Source organism: Alosa sapidissima, chromosome 24 (genome assembly GCF_018492685.1).
Source record: "Alosa sapidissima isolate fAloSap1 chromosome 24, fAloSap1.pri, whole genome shotgun sequence".
In the NCBI taxonomy this organism is placed as follows: domain Eukaryota; kingdom Metazoa; phylum Chordata; class Actinopteri; order Clupeiformes; family Clupeidae; genus Alosa; species Alosa sapidissima.
This window is the reverse complement of record NC_055980.1, coordinates 1,018,145-1,041,628: the sequence shown is the minus strand read 5'-3', so window position 1 is coordinate 1,041,628 and position 23,484 is coordinate 1,018,145. Positions and strand designations below refer to the sequence as shown.

General features: G+C 40.9%; 1 protein-coding gene and 1 long non-coding RNA gene across 3 annotated transcripts in view; one reads left to right on the top strand and one right to left on the bottom strand.

Annotated features, from left to right (window-relative positions):
• The window catches only part of acadsb (acyl-CoA dehydrogenase short/branched chain), a 151,873-nt gene that overhangs the window by 8,595 nt on the left and 119,794 nt on the right, over positions 1-23,484 (top strand). For both annotated transcript variants that reach the window (XM_042082663.1, XM_042082662.1), the window contains exon 2: positions 15,813-15,978. In XM_042082663.1, coding sequence (XP_041938597.1) covers positions 15,813-15,978 — 166 coding nt within the window. The remainder of the gene's footprint in view (positions 1-15,812; positions 15,979-23,484) is intronic.
• On the bottom strand, positions 911-1,476 carry LOC121700025. The gene is made up of 2 exons (XR_006027098.1): positions 1,389-1,476; positions 911-1,264 (listed from the first exon to the last, which is right to left on the bottom strand). It is a non-coding gene; the product is annotated as an uncharacterized LOC121700025 (long non-coding RNA).

Genomic DNA, 23,484 nt, shown 5'->3' with positions numbered 1-23,484 from the left:
GGGTAGTGGTGGTGGGGGCACGCACCGTGGAGGTTCATTAGAAATGGTAAGGTGGAGACGGAGAGTGTGTGGGACAAGGAGAGACAGAGAAAGGAAAGTTTATTCCACATAAGCAAAAAAGCAGAACCTAATTATGTATTCCCCCTTTTTTCTCAATACTGCCCCCAGGTGTCCACAACTAAAAACTGTTAAATATAACAAAATAATAAAGGTCTGCTATTAAATAAAGCAATTAACTAAACAAATAACTAGAAATGGTCATTCTTAGCTATACAATTGTCGCTTAGAATGACTGTTTTTATCTTGGGTTAGATGTGCGAAAGGCGCCGTTGATTACAAACAAAAAGGTCGATTGGATGGTCAAAATGTCCAGGATTTTTGTCAGACACAGGTGGCAACCCTAGTGGTAGGCTATTGTGCTTGTGAATGATATACTTTATCTAACTAAAACCTTTTTCTATGTTAGCTACATCATTCCTACAGCTTGAATGAATCGCCTCTGACAGCTTGGGTTGCTGTGGAAAAGGAGGGACTGGTTCGATTTGGCCACTGCATCTGTATGGCCAGATTAGGTGAAGTGTGCTCACATGTAGTGTACATCAGGAATCTGTAAGAGACTGTACATGCACAGAAGTTGTTTGCAGACTACTGATCTTAGTGTTTTGAATTGCAGTGTCTGCAAACAGGAATTGGAAAAACGCAAGCGTGCACAAAGAAAACATGAAAAGTGCTAAATTTTGAATTGTACTGTTAGACAGACAAATACAGATTTATTCAATAAATAAATAAAATGCACATACATAGATAAATAAAACAGATGAATACACATAAATACAATGCACAAAGGTATTTAAAGTGAAAATGTAATACATTGTATTATTGTAATATATAAAATGTCATATATTCATTAATTATTATTATTTACAGTGTGTGTTTGTATAAATAAATCATTGCATATTTACATTGTATTATTGTAGTATTTAACCAGAAGGAATGATTGAGGGTGCTTATAGGTCGAATATGTTTGTGCTCTTGCTTCTAAGTCTTTGGGTTTTTCTATTAACTAATTATGCAGGCACATCTAGGGTAAGTTTGTCTAAATATCATGGGCATTGACAGCCGAAGCTCTTCTCTCTGTGGCCAAAATAGAAATGATGGGACAAGCTTTCCATGTCTTTCTCCCTCTTCCTCCTTTTGGTGGCAGGGGTGTGAGAGAAGACAGATGGAACCCAATCAGGGGACAGCAGGTCATCAGATTTGGCACCTGGAAGCTGTTAGCCTAGCTTGGACTCATAACACAAACAGCTGACTCGCGGAACCAGCTGGTGTTGTTGATTGACGAAACTACAGGGTAACTTAAGACACGGTTAATTACATGATCAAATTACCTTTGATGAAATGGTCACTGCACAGACGTGATACTGTGAAGGTTGCCAGGTCCCATTTCCTGAAACGATTGCACATCTGCCTGTATTCTCCTTATCAGATGGGATCCGGTAAAAACATAACCCCGGCTTATCTCCTCGGCGGTTAGTGCATCCAATCGCACAACAACTATCTGGCATGTTATTTACACCTCAAAACACCAACTTTTGTATAGTAAAACTGGCGACGACCTGGCCAGATCCTAGACTAATTTACTGGATTTCATTGCTGGAGAACGACGTTCTTGCCCGCCAGCCAGTGGTTGTGACGTCACGTGCAAAGTATGAATAGAGTGTCCCAGTGACTTCCGTTTTACTTCCGCTACAAGGGACCTGTCTTTCAAAAAAATATGAACGGGAGTTAATGGAGAGATAACAATTATTTTTTGGTCCAGTTTGAATTGTGCCACGAATTTCACATATGATGTGTGTGAATTTAAAAGATAATTTTTCACGTCAAGAAAGTACTGTTGTTCGACAGACTTCAAAAGTTATGTTGGTTTTGTGCGAATCCGCTCAGTGGACTACATCTCTCGTCTCGAACGATGTACGTCACCAACGTAATGAAACGATAAGATTAGCATGCTATCTGTTATGCTAGTTAACAGTTGCATCTTGCTGCCTGCTATGTCACTTAACAGTATCTAATGGACAGTCTATGGACGAATACAACTTACCTGATGTGTTTAATCCTCTGACTCATGGTATTTTCATCAGCATGGAAAGCCCAATTAAGATCTGTTGCTGGTATTCTTGTACAATCTAGTGTGGCTGTGAATGAGCTAACGTCACTAGCGCGACTGATGGGTTTGAAGTCGTTGGAATTACGATCTTTCACAATGTTGTAATTCAATAGTTACGAAACAAACTGCAAATGTCTTTACATGAAAAATTGTCTTTAAAAATTGACAAACATCATATGGGTAATTCAAGGCACAAGTCAACCGGGACCAGAAAATAATTTCTTTTTCGCCTTAGACTGGCGTTCAAAATGTTTTGAAAGATCGGTCCCATGGAGGCAAATGGAAGTGGCGTCACTGGGACACTCTATTGAGTACTGAAGCCATGACGTAGCGTTGCCAAGGCAGCAATTTCACTGGATCTAAACAAATCAATCTACCATTAGAAATCACCATAGCGGTGGCTTTCCTAATCTATTTCAATAATTTTACAACATTTCTAAGACGTTAGTATATTTTTTTTACACTGTAGGAATCACATACTACAACATACTGTATTTTCATACCAACACGATCAAATTCGTGACTACAGAGTTTTATTTTAGCATGGGTTTCCTCCGTAAAAGAGACCTGCATGTAACCTCACAGCATGCGGTTAAAATCCTTAAATTCATGGACGTGTTTTGGCTTTATTTTTTTGGCAAAAAACGTCACTCCTAACAGCCGCCAGTCTTTGAGAAGACGTGAAATATCCACTGGAATTTGTTTCTTTCTATTACACCTGCCAGGGAATCAGTGTTATGTGGCTAAGCTGCTGCCTAGCAGGTAAAACACGTTTAAATGGATATATTTATTTTTATTAGCTAGAAATGATGCCACATGTCTACATTCAATGCTATTTATGGCACTTCGAAAGTTTGTTTAGATCCAGTGGTTCTGCCGTCATGGAAACGCTACGTCACACTTCGGGACTCTATTCACCTTATTCCGCGCGCAAACATGGGGGCGCTAGCTTTGCCCACATTGTCTCCGAGCTTCCGATTGAGCAGTACATCTATTGCGATACATTGAGATAGCAGAGCTCTATCGAGATGACTGGCATCATATATTATGGGTCATCCTAAAGGAACTTTTATTTAGGATTTTGGTGACTTAAGACACTTCTGTTATACAGCTTTCCTATCTGAAGTTAGGAAAAAAACTGACTTTGGAGCGGCTGTTCTGTAAGTTAGCCTCTCTATCCTCTTCTGCCGTGTTATCCCAATGAAGCTAACTAGACGTAGCTAGCCGACCGGAAGTTTAAAGACAACGTGGAATTTAAAAAAATGGGCGGGGCTGAATAAGGTGAATTACATGGTTATCTCGTCAGTGTATGAAGCACAGCAGCGGTTGCTATAGCAACCATAGACTCTGAACAGGACGGCATACTACAAGCACTTAGGCAAAGTCTATGGCAAGATCTGAATGTAAACAGATAATACCGTTCAAGGTTGTTTTTATTTCCTATTTCTTTTCATTCTTTAACTTTAAAACATGTAAGAAGTAAGTTTATTCGCTGGGCAACGTACAAACTGACGAGTTACATTAGCCCTAGCACTGCAGTCGGTTAAGACGTTCGGAAAGGTTACCGCCCCCCACGAGGGGGAAAGCATGCTAACCTCACACAATGGAAGTCAATGGGCGAACTAGCTAACAGTTAGACTTTATACATTCGTTTTACATTCAGGTGGAGTTCTGCTTGTTTCTGAACACAATAATTTGAAGGAATTGTGTTTACTTAACTGCCCAGTGTATGCTAACAACTTAACCTGTTGAGTACGGTCACAAAAATGTTTGCAATCCGAGAGTTCCATATTATGATGCGACAATTACCCTCAGAGATTTCTCCCATAGACTGTATAAAGAACACTGAAACTATTAGATCGTTTGCGTAGAATTCTAGAAGGAACCATAAAAATAATTCACTCCTACACAGGTTAATTCACCCTCGATTGCCCAATGTTGATGACAAATTTCTCTGGAAGCTATATTCAATGGTAGCATCATTAGGTTGCTAACTGGCTAACTTTATATCGTCAGTGTAACATAACCACTGGTACATAGAATAAATTCAGATGCAACTTACGAGTATGTGATGTTAAGGCAAACCGAGCTACACAGTCCGGCCATTGAAAGCAGTTCTACAATGAGTACACTCGAGACAGTTCTGGCCGTTTAACTGGAATTAGCAAAATGAGGGAACTTAATGTTACCCTTAACTGAGAGTTATCTGTGTGTCAAGGAGGTTGAGACGTGTTTGTGCCGTTTAGTGATGTTTGCTAAAAGATTTAATATTTTTATAGGTGCTTTCTGTACTCAAGCCGGTGCACCTCCATTAGATTACATGCAATCGAAACGAATGTTTTCCCCCTCGGGGGCTTTTCAGCCACAGTAACCACGGCAACTGGGGGCGGTAACCATGATTATGACTAGTTGCCGACTGTATGATAAACGTTAGCTAGAATAGCTAGCTTCTAAGTGTGGCAGCTAAGTTATTATTTCATGTTCTGATATGACATTCTTAACATTTTGACTATGTTTCAACTGATAAAAGCAAGACAAATAAAGTAACCAAATCGCTTTGCAATATTTTAGTCCAGAAATACTTATGGGTGTTCATTTCCCATAAGGTTAATTACAGTAGCCTAACGTTATACGACCTAACGTTATCTCCCCTTGCTGTTACCACCAGTTTTAATAACTTTACATTTGCGATCATGACCCATTTCATCTAACAACACCACTGGCATCTTTCTTTGACTATCAGACCTCAAACAGCAATACATTGAACTACAAAGATGTTATAGTAATGGTGTTTAGTTCATCATAATCATTATGACATAATGTAATTTGCCGTCCGTCTTCTATCTTTTTGCCGTCCAGCATGGAGCCGTCACGTGACTTAAGTCACGTGTCTGCAAGGGGTGAATAAGTATTTCATATCAGTCGATATCGATAATTATTGATTTTTATTTTTTTTAATTTTATTTATTTCAGATAAGGACCAGAAGGGAACAAAAGTTAAATTTAAACACTTTTATTTTAAACTTAACCTTCCTCTGATTTGAATCACCTCAGTTATCAATCAAAGCAAACGGGGAAAAGAAATAGCAACACAATCATGAAAAACACTTAAATAAATAATTGTGCATATAAGTGTGAATGAGCAGCACTGGTTGAAGCCTGGAAATATTGTAAACAAAGTAATTTGCTAGTTTATCATAGTAAGTCTACTGGTTAGACTGTTCAGTTTCCCCACGTGTGTTTAAGTTTCAAATGAATACTTTTTCTCCTTGGGACAGGCCCGTTTGAGTCTTGGAAAATACTTATAATTCCATTTGCATCGGGATTGAGTTGATTAGAATTTAGCAGTCAATTTGAATGCAACAGTTTTGAACAAATTCGTGCAGCGTGCTAATGATGCTAACCGGATTTAATAGCAATTCAGTCGTCTTGCACGATTGTGAATGTTTGGATTACATGCGCATGCTGAGGAGGGATGTACCTAGAGAGAGAGAGCGCACGCGTGCACGCACGCACGGGCCAAGGACTCATTGAGAGTCTGTGTTGAGGTAGGCCTACTTCTATCGTCTACTCTGGTAGAGTTTCACATACTAGCTACAATGCAAGATATATTTAGCCTATTTATTTATGGACAACGTAAGGTGGGAGGTGTGTGTTGCTTTTAATTATCGAATGTTCTATCGAACGCATTTTTATTGATATCGATTACATGTCTATTGCGATACATATCGCTATCGTTTTATTGCCCAGCCCTAATTTCTACACGCTTCTGTTCCTGAGAAATCGCAAGCTAAACAGTGGCTAGTTTTCATCAAAATCGCTGTTTTTTTTTTTTTTTTTAGAAATGGAGATATAACGTCTTTCATGAAATATGAAGTGTTGCCTGTAAAAGTTCCGGGAACTGACCTAACGAGACCTTGCGAGACTGCCACCTAGTGATAGACCCACGAAAATGGCCTGGTTTTGAGCTGACGTGCATGCGTCACTGACCCAAAGCGGCAACGAGTTATGATAAAATGTCCAGATTGTGCGTTTTCATGAGTTTTCGATCGTCATATATTTAATTTCCATTCATCACAGAGTTCATCAGTGTCTTCCATGTCGTTAATCCTGCTAGTCATAGACCACTTGACTGAACTGAACTAGGGAAAACAGCGTCGGAAAGATTCAGTTGCTATCAGTTGATAACAGACATGTTGTACAACACTGCCATCTGCTGGTTGTTCAGTGGAGGGTGTCTTTGCATTCAAATCTAGTGGCAATTATTGGTGGATCTTGGTGTGCAGTAGAAATGTCTCAAAATTACGTCATCGACATAAAAGCAAAAAGGAGATTCACAAATGCAGATTCCACATACAAAGTCAAGCATATTTATATAAAATATATTTACAAAGACACATTTATTTATATAAATTTGTTTATTTATTTGTATGTCACATTTTTATATTTGTATTTTGTATTTAAATATTTATAAATATATGTATATGTGTATATCCTTTTATATATATTTAAATCATTTTGAGACAATCCTCACTCCATACAGCCGTGGCCTACTGGTTCACGCTTCAGATTTGTAACCGGAGGGTTGCCGGTTCGAACTCCGACCAGTAGGCACGGCTGAAGTGCCCTTGAGCAAGGTACCTAACTCCTCACTGCTGCCTGAGCGCCGCTGTTGCAGGCAGCTCACTGCGCCGGGATTAGTGTGTGCTTCACCTCACTGTGTGCTGAGTGTGTTTCACTAATTCACGGATTGGGATGAATGCAGAGACCAAATTTCCCTCAGGGGATCAAAAGAGTATATATACTTACTTATAGTTAGTTACTGGAAAAGTTAACGTTAGCCCGCTAGCTAATTGCTAGCTAATTCTAACATGACTAAAGGCTTTGATTAACATCCCATTATGAAAACAATATTTTGAATAAATTCACGTTTTCAATTGGCATACAAAAGTACTGTAATTCTTATCTGCGATATGATGACAGCAGAGTTTGTACAGCTTACACATGCAGTCAGATGCATGACAGAAAAGTAATGGTTAAAGTCACTGGTGACTGGAGTTGAAAAGGGGCAAAGATTCTAGAGTGCTGCGCGAATTTGAATTTGATCAGGGGTGGGGGATGGGAATTGCTGTGTGTGCGCGTGCGCTTATCAACTGGCGATAAGCATCCATTAAAAACAATCGTGAAAATGATTACTTTTGGCATTTTAGTCTGTTATATTGAAATGGCTACCAAACTGATTGGTAGAAGTGTCAAAACAATAGTAACATTAGCCTAGTGGGCTAGTATTACTACTATTATTATTATTATTATTATTATTATTATTATTATTATTATTATTATTATTATTAACATTATTGGTTCTCGAGTTGGTTGATATGTGTCTGAAACTGACGTCCAGAAGACTTCTTTATTTGGATCAGAATGGACCGGCCAAACAAAGACCGATTTTCTACGTCTAATTTTGGTTGAAAGCATGGCCATAACGGACCGACTGGATTTATCCCAGATATCAACGTCCAATGTGCTGGGGGAGGGGAATGTCAGCACCCAATTCACTTTTACTGTAGCCCAAGTCATGAGCAACAGGCAGATGCGAGACAGTGCGAAAAATCATCGCTTTATTCAATGGCCAATAGTTTAGACAATGCATGAGTCTCGTTCACTAACTTGCTTTGGCAGCAGAAGCATCTTCTCTCTCTTCCTCTCTCGCTAGGTGGCTGCTCGCTCTTCTTTTCAGTTTAAGTTCTTAAAGGAGCCACACCAATTTTACAAAGGTCTCTGTACAGTAGGGTCATGTTGGATCATGTTTTGTTGCCCTATCAGATTTTACTGAGAGAGACAGTGCAAAATAGTCTAGTTAATAATTTGTTTAATTAAGATATGGACACAGTGCTAGTGTGGATGCGTGTTTCAGGCAGAATTGTTTGTTTATTTTTGTTTGAAATGGCCTGCTATTATATATTTTATTTAATACTCATTATTATTTATTTATTTTAGGCATATTGTAACAATCAGAGCAGAGGAGAAAATTCATTGCAATTTTATTCTAGTTATTTTGTGGTAGAAATATCGGTATCGGTATCGGTACTCAGTATCAGCAAGTACACATGTAAATACTCATACTCGTACCGGTTTGCAAAAAAGTGGTATCGGGACATCTGTAGTTTTCACTATAAATAAGGGTAGCGCGTGGGGACATGATATGCTTGACCACATCAGTAAGCCACTCTAAAACATTAAAAAAAGTGTTGATTAAAGAGAGATATTAACTCAACTTATAGGTGCTTTCCCTCCTGAGAGTCAGGTGACTAGAAATACATTCATGGGGCATGTTCAGAAGGATTTTCATCAGAGTAACACGGGAGGACGCTGAACTCAGGGACAGGGCATATTTCAAGATTTAAGATATTAAAACATATTTTTAATTTAACAAAGTGTGGTAAGACGTTTTAGTTATTTTCAATAAAAGTTAAACACATGGAAATTGTTTGATTTTTATTACTTATATTTACAACTAAAGTTGACAATACATGACTGGGGACATGGCATTTTAGAGTGCTTGTACCACAGTCAGAGTAATTATTGTTGAGTTGAGTTAATAAACCCTAAGGACATAAACCTTGTTTTACATAGTAGAAATGTGTTTCATTTTATAAACAAGCTTGAAAAAAATAAGTATCAATCAATTTTTGCCCAACTTATATTTGATCATGTCATGGGGACACAAATGGAAGCATTTGCTAAGAATAACCCATAAAACAGATAATGCAGGGTCATTCCATGTGAAAACCGGGGCCAATATCGGGGTATCATGTACATGGTACCTCTCAGATTTAGCTGAAAAGCTGTGAAAATATGCCTTAGTATGTTAGAGGGAGAGCAGATAGCTAACAAACGTTCAGAAAAAGTCCTGTTGGCAAATTTGAGGAAAAGTCTGTAAAGGGGCTATTTCACTCAATTTGAGGGTGTTGAATTCAAATATTTTGTTTACCAAGCTCAATTTTGAGTTTTAAGCTTGCTAATTAGCATAATTCACATACTTTTTGGTTTTGCCATCAGATATCATAGGAATTGCAAAAAATAAGGCATTAATATACTCTTTATGTATCAGATATGTTGTAGGACAGGACAGGAATTGCCCCAATGACCCTCAAGTAGCAAATGAAAATTAGCTAAAATTAAAATATAAATTGAAATAATAGCTAAAATTCAGTATGACGTTTAGAAGCAAAATAGATTCCTTGATAATAAATTGGTAGAATAGTAGGTGACTGCTCATTTTTCTGTTGAAGGTACTTTGTCACTAACTATTATGAACAGTTGTCAGTCTTTACAGAGGATTTACACTGTGTTTTTTTTTTTTTTTTTACTGTAAAGGCGACTTGCCTAGTTAAAACATCTCACTGGTGCTCTTTCCTATCATTCAAATTCCAGCCATGCAAAAAAATGGAAGAGTGTGCATGTTTAAGAGTTGCTGAAGAGTGCTATGGAGATTGCATTATTTGCAAAAAATGTAGACGTTTTGAAGAAAGATAAGAAACATTTTCCAGTGCATCATTACTGCATATGATGCTGAAAGGGAAGTGGACCTAGGACAAATCCTCAGCTAACTGATTAATGTCCCTGTACTGTAGCTATTGCAGATAGCGATGGTTATTTGTGAAGTGGAAATTAGTCATCCTCACTCAAGTGCTGTCTAGCAATGTGGAATGTCCAGTAGTGATCACTGCAAAAACTGCTCATTCAACACTGATAATAGATGCTCAAGATCTCAAGATCTAGTTATGTCTTTAGGACACCCATCTGACTGCAGCACATTTAAGAAGTATGCAGGAAAGTCTGTAGGAAACTTTTGTATTGTTATTTGATATTTGTTATGTGGTAGCAAATGATGTTGACTATCAAAAATATGATACAAAGATATGTAATAATGGTGTAGGCCTATCTGATTAAGACCCAGAGTGGTTGAAACGTACTAATTAAATTACACTGGGAGCAAAGAAGACTATCTTTACTTTTTTCCCTTTGCAACTGTCAAAGAAATCCCATAAACACAGGAAGGACTAGGGTAGCCTACATCAGATGGCCTGAAGATTGGGCTCTTCTGCATAGCATTAAGTGATTTGCATGCAGTAATTTGAACACTGACCTTGATCTAGCCTACTTTGGCTATTTAAAGGTCATTTATTGCCAAAACATCACACAATATAAATGAGCTATAACAAACAATAAATGACTTAATCACACACAAACTACTATTTTAATGACTACAAAAATAATAATTATGTAGGAAGTTTAGAAGTTTAAAACCCAGAATTGACCAAATTCAACACGCATGACTCAATACACTTGGAGGAGGCCTGCGTCCTTTCTTTTCCAGATATTTTAGGATTTAGATATCGTTTCAGTATCGAGTATCAAGATATTTATGGCAGGTATTGTATCGAGGTCATAATTTTGGTATTGTGACAACACTATGCCAGAGCCACTCTGTTTTCTAGATGTCGAGGATCGGAGGCTCTACCACCAACAAGTGATGCTGCTCAATGGCATATTAGAAGAGCACATTAGCTCTAGTATGGAGGCAAGCACACACCAAATCCAGTGTTACTAGAAGTAAAATGTTTTTTACTTGTCGGTTGTTGCTGATGGTAGATGCAGTTCTGCATTAGGCTTATTCCCGCTATCTAAGTTCATATGTATCATTTGTGATGAAATGCATCCACCACCAGTGACTCACTATGTTGGCAATAAAAATATGGTTGCGTTTTGATTAGAATTTCCGAGTTTATTACATGTTAACTGTAATAATGTTGCCATTAAATACGTTAATAAACTATAGTATGGCTTCTTTAATGCTCAAACATGTATTTAGAGAACATTTTTATTTGGTTTTAGTGATTACTTTTGAAATCAACCCAATTTAGGGAAAAATAAGCACAAATAATCACTATTTTATGTTAAAATGCTGATTATGCGGTTTAGAACTCAGAATTGAGCTTGGTAAACAAAATATTCAGAATCAGCACCCTCAAATTGGGTAAGAAGGGTGGTTTACCAACTTTTCCTCAAATTTGCCGTCAGAAGTTCTCTTCTGTGAAGCTGCTCTCCCTCTATTACCAAACGAGGGAATCTGAAGTTTCCGGTCAATATCTCAAACGGTTTGCCCGTAGCGTCCATTTGAATTTCGGGTGCCACAGCCCTAATTGACACATTGGAATTTCACATTTCATCTTTTGGCATTTTTGGAAGCCCATAACATCTGTTCTAATAGTGGTAGAAGGCTGGAAACTGGTGTTGTAGTTCATTGTAGCCTGTACTACACAATTCAGGCAGAATCAACATTCCTTACTGTTTGGGTGAGAGGTGGGTCACCAAAGTCCTAAAAAAGAGGTGACTTTTTTTTTGGAACCCCATATTTGGACCCCCAAATGACTATGTGGGCACTTGATGATCCTAATGGGATTTATACCAGATAAAGATACATATTTGTTCTTTCTTTTAATGAAATAAAACCTTTGACTAGCTCTTAGCCCTTTGAAGCTCTATAATATGAATTTTATTCTTCATAATGCACCATTTTGGACATTGTTTCCAGAAGTCTGGAATGTAGATCAGGGAGAATTTAGTGATGAAGCATGAAATTAGTGGATATTGGTATTATGCTCAGTGATGTCAAACAATTAAATACTGAGACTGTCAGGGATTAACCCCTTATCCCCCATGAAAGAGAGTCATCAAACTTTTAAAGAACTAAACAACAAGAATGCTACAAATATACAAACATCCTCACATGGCCATCGGAACGAAGACAGATCCCCTATGGGGTGCCATTGATCTCAATGGGGCATTTTGCCCATGTTCAGGGTGGAAAATAAAAAAGAAAGATTTGCATAAGACAAGTCAAATTGGTGTTTTCAAAAAGAAGTGATAATGGAGAATAAAGAAAAACATATTTAAAAAATATTTGTATATTCCCACAAGGTGCTCTGAAAATGAGAACCAAAATGATTTTTCAGACTTGTGAGGTCTGCTGTTCAGACCCTGAAGGGATTTCTTTTTTGTTGATTGCTTTTTGTGAGGGTGTTTCTACTTTTTCTCAGTAAGGAAAATAAATCAAGAGCTACTACATGGTTTAGTTCTTGCTCTATGGTCTTGTGAACTTTGACAAAAAAAAGAGGCCGAACAAAACTGGCTGCATCTTGCAAAGTATTGATCTTACTTAAGAGACATTTTACAGTGTGTCTCCTGGGTAACATAGGTACACCTGGTAATTTTTTCAGAATTTTTTGAGACCTAAGTGCGTGGGCCCTGGTTGAATTGATGTGGAATGACCCAACACTGATTTAAAATTAAAGCTTAATAGCATAGGCCACATCCCGCCTATAAACTATTATATGTAGGCCTATATTTGATGTCAATACATTGTAGGTGTGTAGTCTAATTGAGTTCGGTATAATTGAGTTTCTGTCACTTTAAGACGTTCGTGAGGGAGGAAGGTTTCAACACGGTTAAAAGGCTACTGATATGTGTGGATGCGATTCATAAAGTTTTATATGTAAAAGTAAACTTAGCACAAAAAGTAAGGACATTTGTGTTTGGTAGATTACTTCTCTGTGGTAACAATTCTTTTTACATCTTTATACATCTTATACTGTTGGAAAGCCTGTTTAGTTCCCTTTCAAATGATGCCCTAAGGAACATGCACTTGTGGGATGAGCAGCAGAGCTGAATATGTGGGGTTGCGCCCATGAAAATTGTGCCAAATCTTCTCTGCCAGTGCCAAACAGCTTATTCTGCTATTGACTCATTTGGTGTTTGGTGGATTGGATGATTGAAGTTTGAAGAAACAAGACATATTGGCAATTTAACAATTTATTCATTTCACAAACAGGTGCCTCCGTAGTGTGTGGAAGAACCATACACACAGCCACAACTGCCTGGCACCTCCTTCTCATGCTGGTCACCAGCCTGTTCACACACTGCTGTGGGATGGCATCCCATCCCATGAGTCCAGAATCTGGACTCATCACTGAACATAATGTGCACGTGTTGTCGACACCAGTGCAAACGGGCCTGATGGTGAAGGGCAGTCATGGCAAGACTCCTGGCTGCCCTATGAGACCGGAGATTGGCTGCGTGGCTGCTTGAACAAATTATGCGCAAAAAACACACTCCCACGGTGAAATTTAGGCCCTGGAGAGAGAAGAAAAGAACTTTAATCTTGCATATCCCTCTGCTACTCCCTATGGAAAGTTTTCAGATCTGCACTCTTAGAATAGGTTGGCGATGCTTATCAGCGATTTAGTTGTGGCCAGTATATTTGAAAACATCGGCCACTAATATCGGCTGTTTCGCAGATGGCCGATGGCAGCAAAAAAGGCCCAAATCGGCCGATACCGATAGTCTGCCGATATATCGGTGCATCACTACAAAAAAGGCATTGTTATTAACATGACCAGTCAAAAAACACATGAGTCTCACTACATACCACACACGCACTCTCTCCTGGTCTCTCTCTCTCTGTGTCTCTCTCACACACACACACACACACACAGATTCACAGGCTGACACAAACTTTCTAATTGATGTCACTAGTCAAAACACATAGACACAAAGAGGCACATCATTGCAACCTACATATTTGGTGAAGTGCCACCTAGTGAGATAATCGTCACGGTGTAAAACTTGACACCCAGCAGGAAGTGAGTAAGTGTTTCCAATGTATAAAACAAATTGCACACACATCAGATATGTGCATTGACACTCGTACCACATGTGAATGCATTATTGGTTTCTGAAATGGCACGGGTCGCGGAGCCACCCGGGCTCGAGTCCGTCATTGCCGCTTGCGGCTATATTTGGGGCCAAGCAGCAAAGCTGTGAGGCACCATTAGTGATTCTACGTATTCTTCTTCTTATTATTATAATGAAACGCTCATTTGCCATTGAACCATACAGTAAAAAGTTGGGAAATTTGGCACATTGATTCGGTATAGTCATATGATTAATTTTACTAAGTTTCATGTCAAGCGCTCTAGCGCCACCAATGTGTCAAATGTTGCATTACATCTATGCGCTTAACGTTTTAACCGTACACATTGAGGTATATTTGAAATCCTTGGATGAGGCCGAACTCAACGCACCCCATGACGTTAATTTTCGCCATGTTGGATCTTCCGCCATATTGGAATTCATCAAAAACACTTAAAGGAGAATTCCGGTGTGATATTGACCTAAAGTGTGTTGAAACATGATACCGAGTGTGAACGTATGTCTCATAGCCCATCTCGGCTTGTCCCCTGCACTCCAAAATCTGGCGCTAGTTAGCTGATGCTACCAACAGCTTTTTCAATGGTGGTGCTTCGGCATCGGGCTAGCCATGCAAATAAATCACTGTTTTACACCATTTACGAGGCTCAATGTATCTCCACACTTCATTGGTAGACTTCCGAGGGCCCTGACATTTAAAACGAGACATTGAGAACTTTGAAAAAGCACTGGTAGTTTACTTACAAGACGATTTATGCAGACAGTATCTTCACAAAGTTGAGCGTTTGCAGCCATCTTAAATTTAGTCACGATAGTCAGAAAGTTTCTCCGATTTTCACGAAATTTGGTGCAGACCATCTGCAGACTATCACTCACAAACGCATTGCTTTTTGGAGCCATATTCAAAATCTGTCGCCCGTCGTGACCAATCAAGTGTGGCGGCAAGGCCGCCAAACAGGAAGTGAAGTGATATCTCAGCAAGGCTTTCGTGTATCAACACCAAACTCAGTACATGGTCTCAGGACCCAATTAGGAGGAGGCTCAAGAAATTTGGTATATTTTGACCACTGTGTGGCGCTATAATCACAGGAAGTATAGTCATATTTCAGCAACGCTTTGACATATAAAAACCAAAGTCCGTAGATGGGGTCAGGACCCAATAAGGAGGAGACTCAATAAATGTAATGACATTTGACCACTAGGGGGCAATATAATCATAGGAAGTGGGCTCATATTTCAGTAATGCTTTCACGTATCGAAACCAAACTTAGACTTGGGACCTTATCCTGAGGACACAAAATAAATTTGGTGACCTTCAACCACTAGGGCGGCGCTAGAGTAACACAAAATTAGGTCATATCTCAGCAATGCTTTCACGTATCAAAACCAAACTTGGTTCATGGACTCAGGACCACATCCTAACGACACACAATAATTTTAGCAACCTTTGACCACTAGGGGTGCTATAATTTGGAACACTTTCTCGTATTGACATCAAACTTGGTACACAGACTTGGGACCACATCCTGAAGACGCTCAATATATTTAGTGACCTTTGAACACTAGGGGCGCTATAATTATCAACACTCTTTCGTATCGACACCAAACTTGGTATGTGGACTCGTGACTACAACCTGAGGACACACAATACATTTGGTGATGTTTGAGGTGTGCGTATGTGTGGGGGGCTATTGGGTGTGTGGGGGAGTGTACATGTGTGTGGGGGGGGGGTAATTGGATGTGTGTGCAATGTAACAACATTGCATTGCCAGGACAACTCCTGCTTAACTGCTTGACCCCCTCATTGCTGCTTGCAGCTATATTTTTTTATTATTATTGTTGTTGTCTAATCCCTGAACTATTTTTACAGTTCTGTAGACACCTGTCCCGACCATGGAGCATATTCCAGCTGGGCATTCGAAACCGGTCTTCACTGTCTGCTTTTGAGCCATCTACTGAAAATGAGGCTAAGCCTGGGGTCATGTGTCCTCCACTGCAGACCTACTCTGAAGAAGAGAGTATGATGAAGGAAGCAGGTAAATCCAAAACCTTGAAAACCTGTATAAACTGGACTGAACACTGAATATACATGTACATATTAGGGGCTGTCATGGCCTACTGGTTAGGACTTCGGGCTTCGATCCCCGACCAGAAGGAACGGCTGAAGTGCCCTAGAGCAAGGCACCTAACCCCTCACCGCTCCCCGAGCGCCGCTGTAGCAAGGCTTGTCAGCGATTTAGTTGTGGCCAGCATATTTGATGAATATCGGCCATTTCACAGATTTGATTTCAGCAGCTCATTTCCAGAATTTGCATTTTTTAATTGGATAGCAGTTATAGTAAAACTTGGCTGCCACTAGTTAGGAATTAGTAGGCTATCCACTGGGTATAAAACCTTTAAATAGAAACAGAAGAACAAAAAATATGCATACACTACAGTATAGCTATTGCAGTACAATACACATCACCACTTGAAAATACATACACGTGTGCAAATACTTAAATATTTAATCTCCAATATAAAATACACAGTTGAAAAATATAAATCTCTGATATTAAAATACACTTGGTGATTCTACAATGCACAATGCTGATTGCACAAGCAATAGCAGTTAGCAGTTAAAAGAAAATCCAACAACTACAAATCATTTCACCAGTGATGAAGTCAGCAAACAGTTACAAACAAACAGACGGCAAAGTGTTACACTAATTAAACTACACAAGCGACCAAACTATACCGGTAGCAGCAGCAGCAAACTTCAGTCTCTTACCGGCTGCCCAATATTTCAACGGATGTCCACAGTGGTAAATATCCAGCAAATGTTACCGTGGCATTTTTAGCTTCTTCTCCTGTGTGGTATTTGATTATAGTCACATGTTCACTTCAGTGCTGCGCCGTGTGTATGACGTCACACAGGGGTGCGTTTCTCAAAACCATAGTTGCTAACCTGTTAGCAACTTAGTTGGTTGGCGATGGGATATTACATATCAACCAACAAGCTAACTTACAGTAGTTAGCAACTATGGTTTTGGGAAATAGTGCCCTTGGGCGGTAATTACTTGATTCACTCTGCTTTTCTTCTGGTCTTTCGATGCTCTTGTTTGTAAGTGAATTGTCAACACCTCTTCATTTGATTTTATGTGCATTTTTCTTCCCTAAAAAAAAAGCTTTTCTTTAAAATGTAGTTTTACTTGCACTCTTCAACCACAAACTGACAGCCCAGATTCCTGATCCTCATAGGCCACCAGCCTGTCTGTCATGATGCTTGGGAGGGTGGAGCCTTCTCGTGCTGGAACAGTCTTGACAAGTTGGGGTGTTTTCTCTGGCAGCTTTTGCTGTTCCTTTTGCAGATTTTATTGGCCACTCAAGAACTGGCCCTTTTTGCCACTCTGAATCTTGACCTAGATTTTGCGGTCTGCCCTTGCAAGAAGGTGTTGGTCAAGTCACTTCTTTTTCTTTCTCTTTGACAAATTCATTGAAGCCATAACATGGAGCTTGTCGTCTTCAACCATGTAGCTCAGGCCAAGCGCTTTGTCATCGTCACCCATTTGGTTTGGCAAGACTAAGATTCTTTCTCCAACCTTTTCCAATTTGTCATTGTATGACCTCCCTACAACGCCTGGGCATGCTCCTGATGAGAAGGCGAATTGTCTCCTGAGGGATCCCCTCCCAGACCTGGGTTAAAGCATCAGTCAGCTCCTGACAGTCTGTGGTGCAACGTGGCATTGGTGTATGGAACGAGACATGATGTCCCATGATGTGCTCAATAGGAATCAGGTTTGGGGAACGGGCAGGCCAGACCATAGCATTAATGCCTTCATCATGCAAGAACTGCCGTCGCACTTCAGCCACATGAGGCCTGGCATTGTCATGCATCAGAAGGAACCCAAGGCCCACTGCACCAGCATATGGTCTCACAATTGGTCTGAGGATCTCATCCCGGTACCTAACGGCAGTCAAGGTACCTCTGGCTAGCACAAGGAGAGCTATGCGGCCTTCCAAAGAAATGCCTCCCCAAACCATTACTGACCCACTGCCAAACCGGTCTTGCTGGATGATGTTGCAGGCAGTTTAACATTCTCCACGACGTCTCCAGATTCTGTCACGTCAGTCACATGTGCTCAGTGTAAACTTCTCTCATCCGTGAAGAGCACAGGGCGCCAATGGCGAATTTGCCAATCTTGATGTTCTCTGACAAATGCCAATCGCGCTGCACGGTGTTGAGCTGTAAGCACAGGCCCCACTAGTGGACGTCGGGCCCTCATACCCCCCTCATGGAGTCTGTTCCTGACCGTTTGAGCAGAAACATGCACATTAGTGGCCTGCTGAAGCTCATTTTGCAGGGCTCTGGCAGTGCTCCGCCTGTACCTCCTTGTACAAAGAAGGAGGTAGCAGTCCTGCTGCTGGGTTGTTGCCCTCCTACGGCCCCTTCCACGTCTCCTGGTGTATTGGCCTTTCTCCTGGTATCTCCTCCATGCTTTGGACACTGCTGGGAGACACAGCAAACCTTCTTGCCACAGCTTGCATTGATGTGCCATCTTTGATGAGCAGCACTACCTGAGCGACTTCAGCGGGTGGTAGACACCGCCTCATGGTACCTCCAGGTATGCTGCCCTCAGAAGGCAAAAGACCTTAACTCACCAGAGTGTGAAACTGAGAAAAATTACTTTAAAGTTATCTTAATGTCCTGGCAATTGAGCTATAGGTATAATATTGTAATTTTCACACTTTGTAGTGTATACCTGTCTTAATCTATGTACAAAAAAAAAAAATTACACTCAAATTTGACCTTTGACCTTATTTTGGAAGTTACTGTGTTCTGCCTTAGCATTGGTTGAAAAATGACAGTCAGTCATTCTAAGGTTCAGGATTTTGGACATAAGACCTTATTTCCAAGTAAGCAAGTGTGATATTTATCAGTGGAGACCGTTTTCAGCACGTTTCATCCAGTCCTTCTAATTGCAGAGTTCGCAGGTGCTAGGCTAGCGCAAGTCAACAGTATGTGCTAGCCTGCCACTAAAGACAGTCTTACCCGCTGCAGTTTCACCCCTTTAACTTCTATTTCATGGCACATTGTCATGATGATGATAAGTTTCACTTAAAATTCAAACAATATTGACCCTATTTGACTGACCAAGAGTAAATGCCTTTACTTTGTCAACATAACACTAGGTCAGTTTTTTTCTCTCTGTATTTCATATACTATGTACCACACAGGCGGTCAATTGATTGACGGGCAGCTTAAAGCAGACCCATGGGGGCATAATGGAGTTAGCAGTTAGCACTGCCCCATGCCCTCATGGGTCTGCTTTAAGCTGCCTGTCCACAACTTGGCCTATGTTGTCTCAAATTGTCTCATTCTTATTCCTATGGGCTGCATGTGGTGAGCTTGAACAACAGGACTAATGGGTCAATTTATACCAGACTTACACTTAAATGAAACCTGACTTGTGATGCAGAATTAAAGCACGTGTGTGTGTGTGTGTGTGTGTGTGTGTGTGTGTGTGTGCGTGCACGGTTTTGTGCGTGTGCGTATGTGAGAGAGAGCTGAGTGAGAGGGGAATGAGGCCTGACCCCCTATTCTTCATCCTCACAGTCATTCTGCACAGGTAATGACCTCCAGAATGAGCCTCTGGTAGCTGGCATCAAGGGTTTTTCAAAATCTCCTCTTTCTTGCCCTTCTCAACACCGAGATTTTGAGCTCTCAAGGTGGAAGGTATGCAGGTTTTGAATTTCTTTTGTAGAAAATCTACCTCCATGAAGTCTTGTGACTATGTGACGCTATGTGACGTTTTGACCCACATGGACGTTGAACCACGCTGCAGTTTAATGACTTTGAGGGTCGCCAGTCGGGGCGTTTTCTTTGTCTTTGCCATGGAATGGCCATCCACCCAGTCCCTGATGGCCTCATTGTTAAGTTCCATAACCTCCATCCGCTTGTTGTTGGAATTCTGGACAACGGCCATGAAATCTTCAAAATCATAAACCACCCCTCCTGGTCTACGTTTCATCTGTTGTTCCACGCCATGATGCACGCTGTCAGCACTCATAAAAGTGTGACCAGGCTCAAAGAATTTCAACGTGATGTCTTCTGTTGAAACCAGTGTGGAGTTGACTAGTGACACAAGAGAGGAGAAGAGGCACCAGTTCTTATTTTGGGCACTGCAGTTATCAACCCAGTAAATGATATGCTTGCAGTCCCTCTCCTTCTCTAGCGCCATCACATACGCAGACGTGATCTCCTTAGCACCTCGCCCTGCTATTCCCTCATGCCAGACAACAGAGATGTTCTTTTTCTTATTACCTTTTCCTCCCACCGATGCGAATGTCTCGTGATAGAGACTGATGCGCCTGGTAAAAAGCGCTGATTTCACCCCAGGCATTCTTGGCAGCATTATGACTTTCTGTAAGTCCACACTTCTTACTGAAGTATCATCAGGCGACTCTCCATCCGCATCGGCACGATAGTGTAGCCTGGTATAAACCGCTTCGGCCTTATGCTGCTTCCACCTATCACACTGCGGGCAGTTTTCCAGGGCTTCCATCTGGTGTGCTGCCTCTATGTGCTGGTCCTGCAACAAACAGAGTTCACACTCCTCCTCCCCAAGTTTGGCAAAACTGATATTTTTTGACTTCACTGCCTTGCGGTAGGTGTCATACCCGCACTTGTGGCCTTTCTCGATATAGTCAGAAAACATGAGCTTCATGGTTATGTCACTAGGGCGATACCGGCGGCAGGGTGCGTGCTCCCTCCTGTAGTGACTGATGGTGGGGTGAAAAGACTCAATATGAGCAAAAACAGGCTCAAGGTCAATCTTATTTGCCGGCTCATGTCTCCCTCTCTGGTCAGCTGGTAGGGCTAGGGTGGATGTTGGCTCCTTGCTGATGACTGACTGGACTATGCTGTCGTTCATGGGATGGTAGCCTAGTGTTGAGAGGAAGAACAGCTTGCAAACTTGATGTGGGTTTTCACCCTCATCTTTCATCCTGTAAATGAAAGTCCTGCCTCTCCTGCTTGGATTTTCAGTGACCTTTTGAACTTTTGACCTGGCTTACGGAGTGAAAAACAAAGGCTCTCTTCTCTTTGTAGGTAAGGTCCCAAAAATCTTGCCATATCTTCCTCCGATGGTCCTGGGAAAATTTGGCGGAACATTGTCGACAGCACTTTGCTCCACATGGGGCCCTTAGCGGTGGTCTGCTGCTGGGCTCTGGAAGAGCAGGAGTAGATGCTGCTCCGGGCTCACAACTAGGGACAAACTCCTGGACAGATGAAGATTCAGGGGTTGTCATCCTTGGGGCTGAGGCTGGTGCAGCTGGTGGAAGTTGTGGCTCTGGTGGTGTGACATCTATAGGCTCAGGCTCTGGCAGTGACATGGAGGGCTCAACAGACACAGAAATGAGGGCAGACAGGTCAGTGAGGGAAGGCCCTGGTTCCATCAGTGAGAGAGGGATGGAGTCCTCAAAAACTGCTTGGATGGCATCTGGAGTACTGGTAATCAACATGTTGTCCTCTCCAAAGAACAGATCAGTGCTTACATCAAGACATGCAGTCCACTCCTGTTTTACAGGGGACTTGCATGCACTATCAGTTTTGCCAGGAACTTGCTGCTGATTGTGTCCAGTAGTAGTAGTAGGCACAATAGAAACTGAAATGAATAAAATAACATTGATTAGAAACATGTTGCTGATTGATAGTACATACAAGAGAATTATTAAAGATATGTTTCAATTGTCTACTGAAGTGGTGGCCAAACTTTTTTGGTCACGAGTCATAGAAAAATATACACCGCTAAGGGCCAATACAGAATTAAGAGCGGCACTTTTCAAACAGTTAAAGCTGGTAGAACAGTATTTAAATCAGAATACCCCTGTTCAATGGATAGGTTAGTTACTAACCTATAGGTTAGTTAAAGTTTGCTGACAACAATGCTTAAGCAACATGGGAGTGTAGCGTAGCTGGCTGCAAGTTTTGTTTAATTGATTTGTTTCCTTGTCGGTGGTTTGGCATGAATTGTAACCGGGGTTCGACAAAAAGGTAGGCTGCTAATTAGCCTACTACATTTTTGCTGCTGGTGTCAAGGGTAATGTATGCCTGCTGTGTGTGTGATGTTGTGGCTCCAATCAACCCTCACCCAGTGAGTAGATGTCATTGGCAGGCGAGAGCTAGCATGAGAAGCACATTTTTATGTCATTGTACATACAGTGGGCAGTGCTTCGAATTGGCCAGCTTCACTCGCGGTCCGCGCGTGGGATCACGCGGTATCACGCGACTTTAATTTGTATTTTTCCAGTGAGACACTGCAACAACCCAAACAACCGGTAGATGGCTCAAGTGAGCAGGGTGTCTCGTAAAAAGAAATGGAGCCTGGAAAACCCTACACAGACTTCACTACAGACTTTAGCAGACTGGTTTAGAAATAATGTAATAGCCAGAAATATGCCTGCCCTAATAAAGAAATATTTGGTTAACTGCGAGTGAATCCCGTTTGCAGCCGTAGAGACGCAGGACAAATGAAACATTCTGGTTTTCTCCGAGTGCAACGATGATAGACAGACATCATTTGGACAAAATATAGAGTATTAACCTCCGTTGCTCAGCCAAATGCCTTCCTGTTACGTCCTGTTATCACGGAGTTAGGCCTACAGGCGATAAACGATTTTTGATGGTCACAAGTTTACTTCATTAGGGACTGTTCGTTATTTATTTAAGGGGCTACCGGAGGAGTTTGGGGAGCATTAGTCCAAAAAGACGTGACCCTCCCTCGCCAGCAATACATTTTTCTATGACCCTCCAAAGTGATTATGAAAAAATCACTGTCAACTTTTTCCGGGTTTATCGCCTACTGTATTTTAACGTTTTCACATATTTGGCCATAAGCCGTTTATCATAGGCTATCACGAAACCAAACTACAAAGGCGAACACTTTAACAGGGGGAATTAATTGGGCATGAATCATGCTGAACGCTATTTCGCTACCTTAGAATAATAAGGTTCTATCTGCGTTTTGAGTAGGTACAACCGGGACGATTGAAACGGGGACGAATGAAACATTCGTTTTCTCCGAGTGCAACGATGATAGACAGTCATCATTTGGACAAAACATGGAGCATATTAACCTCCGTTGCTCAGCCAAATGCCTTCCTGTTACGTCCTGGTATCACGGAGTTACGAGCGATAAACGATTTTTGATGGTCACAAGTTTACTTCATTAGCGGTTTATTTTTTTGGATTATTAAAGAGTGTTTTTCATTTAAAGGTTTGACTTCGTGCTTATTCAGAAGAGCATTTAGTGCTCTCCCCAATCCCAGACGTTCACATTGCATGTTTGTTTGTAATGGATGCAACCGCGAGATAGGCTATGCGTTTGACAATAAGTTGTTAACAGAACCAAGACATATAGCCCAGCAGCAATCTAGGGACTGATCGTTATTTATTGAAGGGGCCACCGGAGGAATTTTGAGTGCTTCAGTTGGAAGTTGCATGACCCTCTCTTGCCTGCTAGAAATTGTTCAATGACCCTCCGACAGAATTGTTAAAAAAA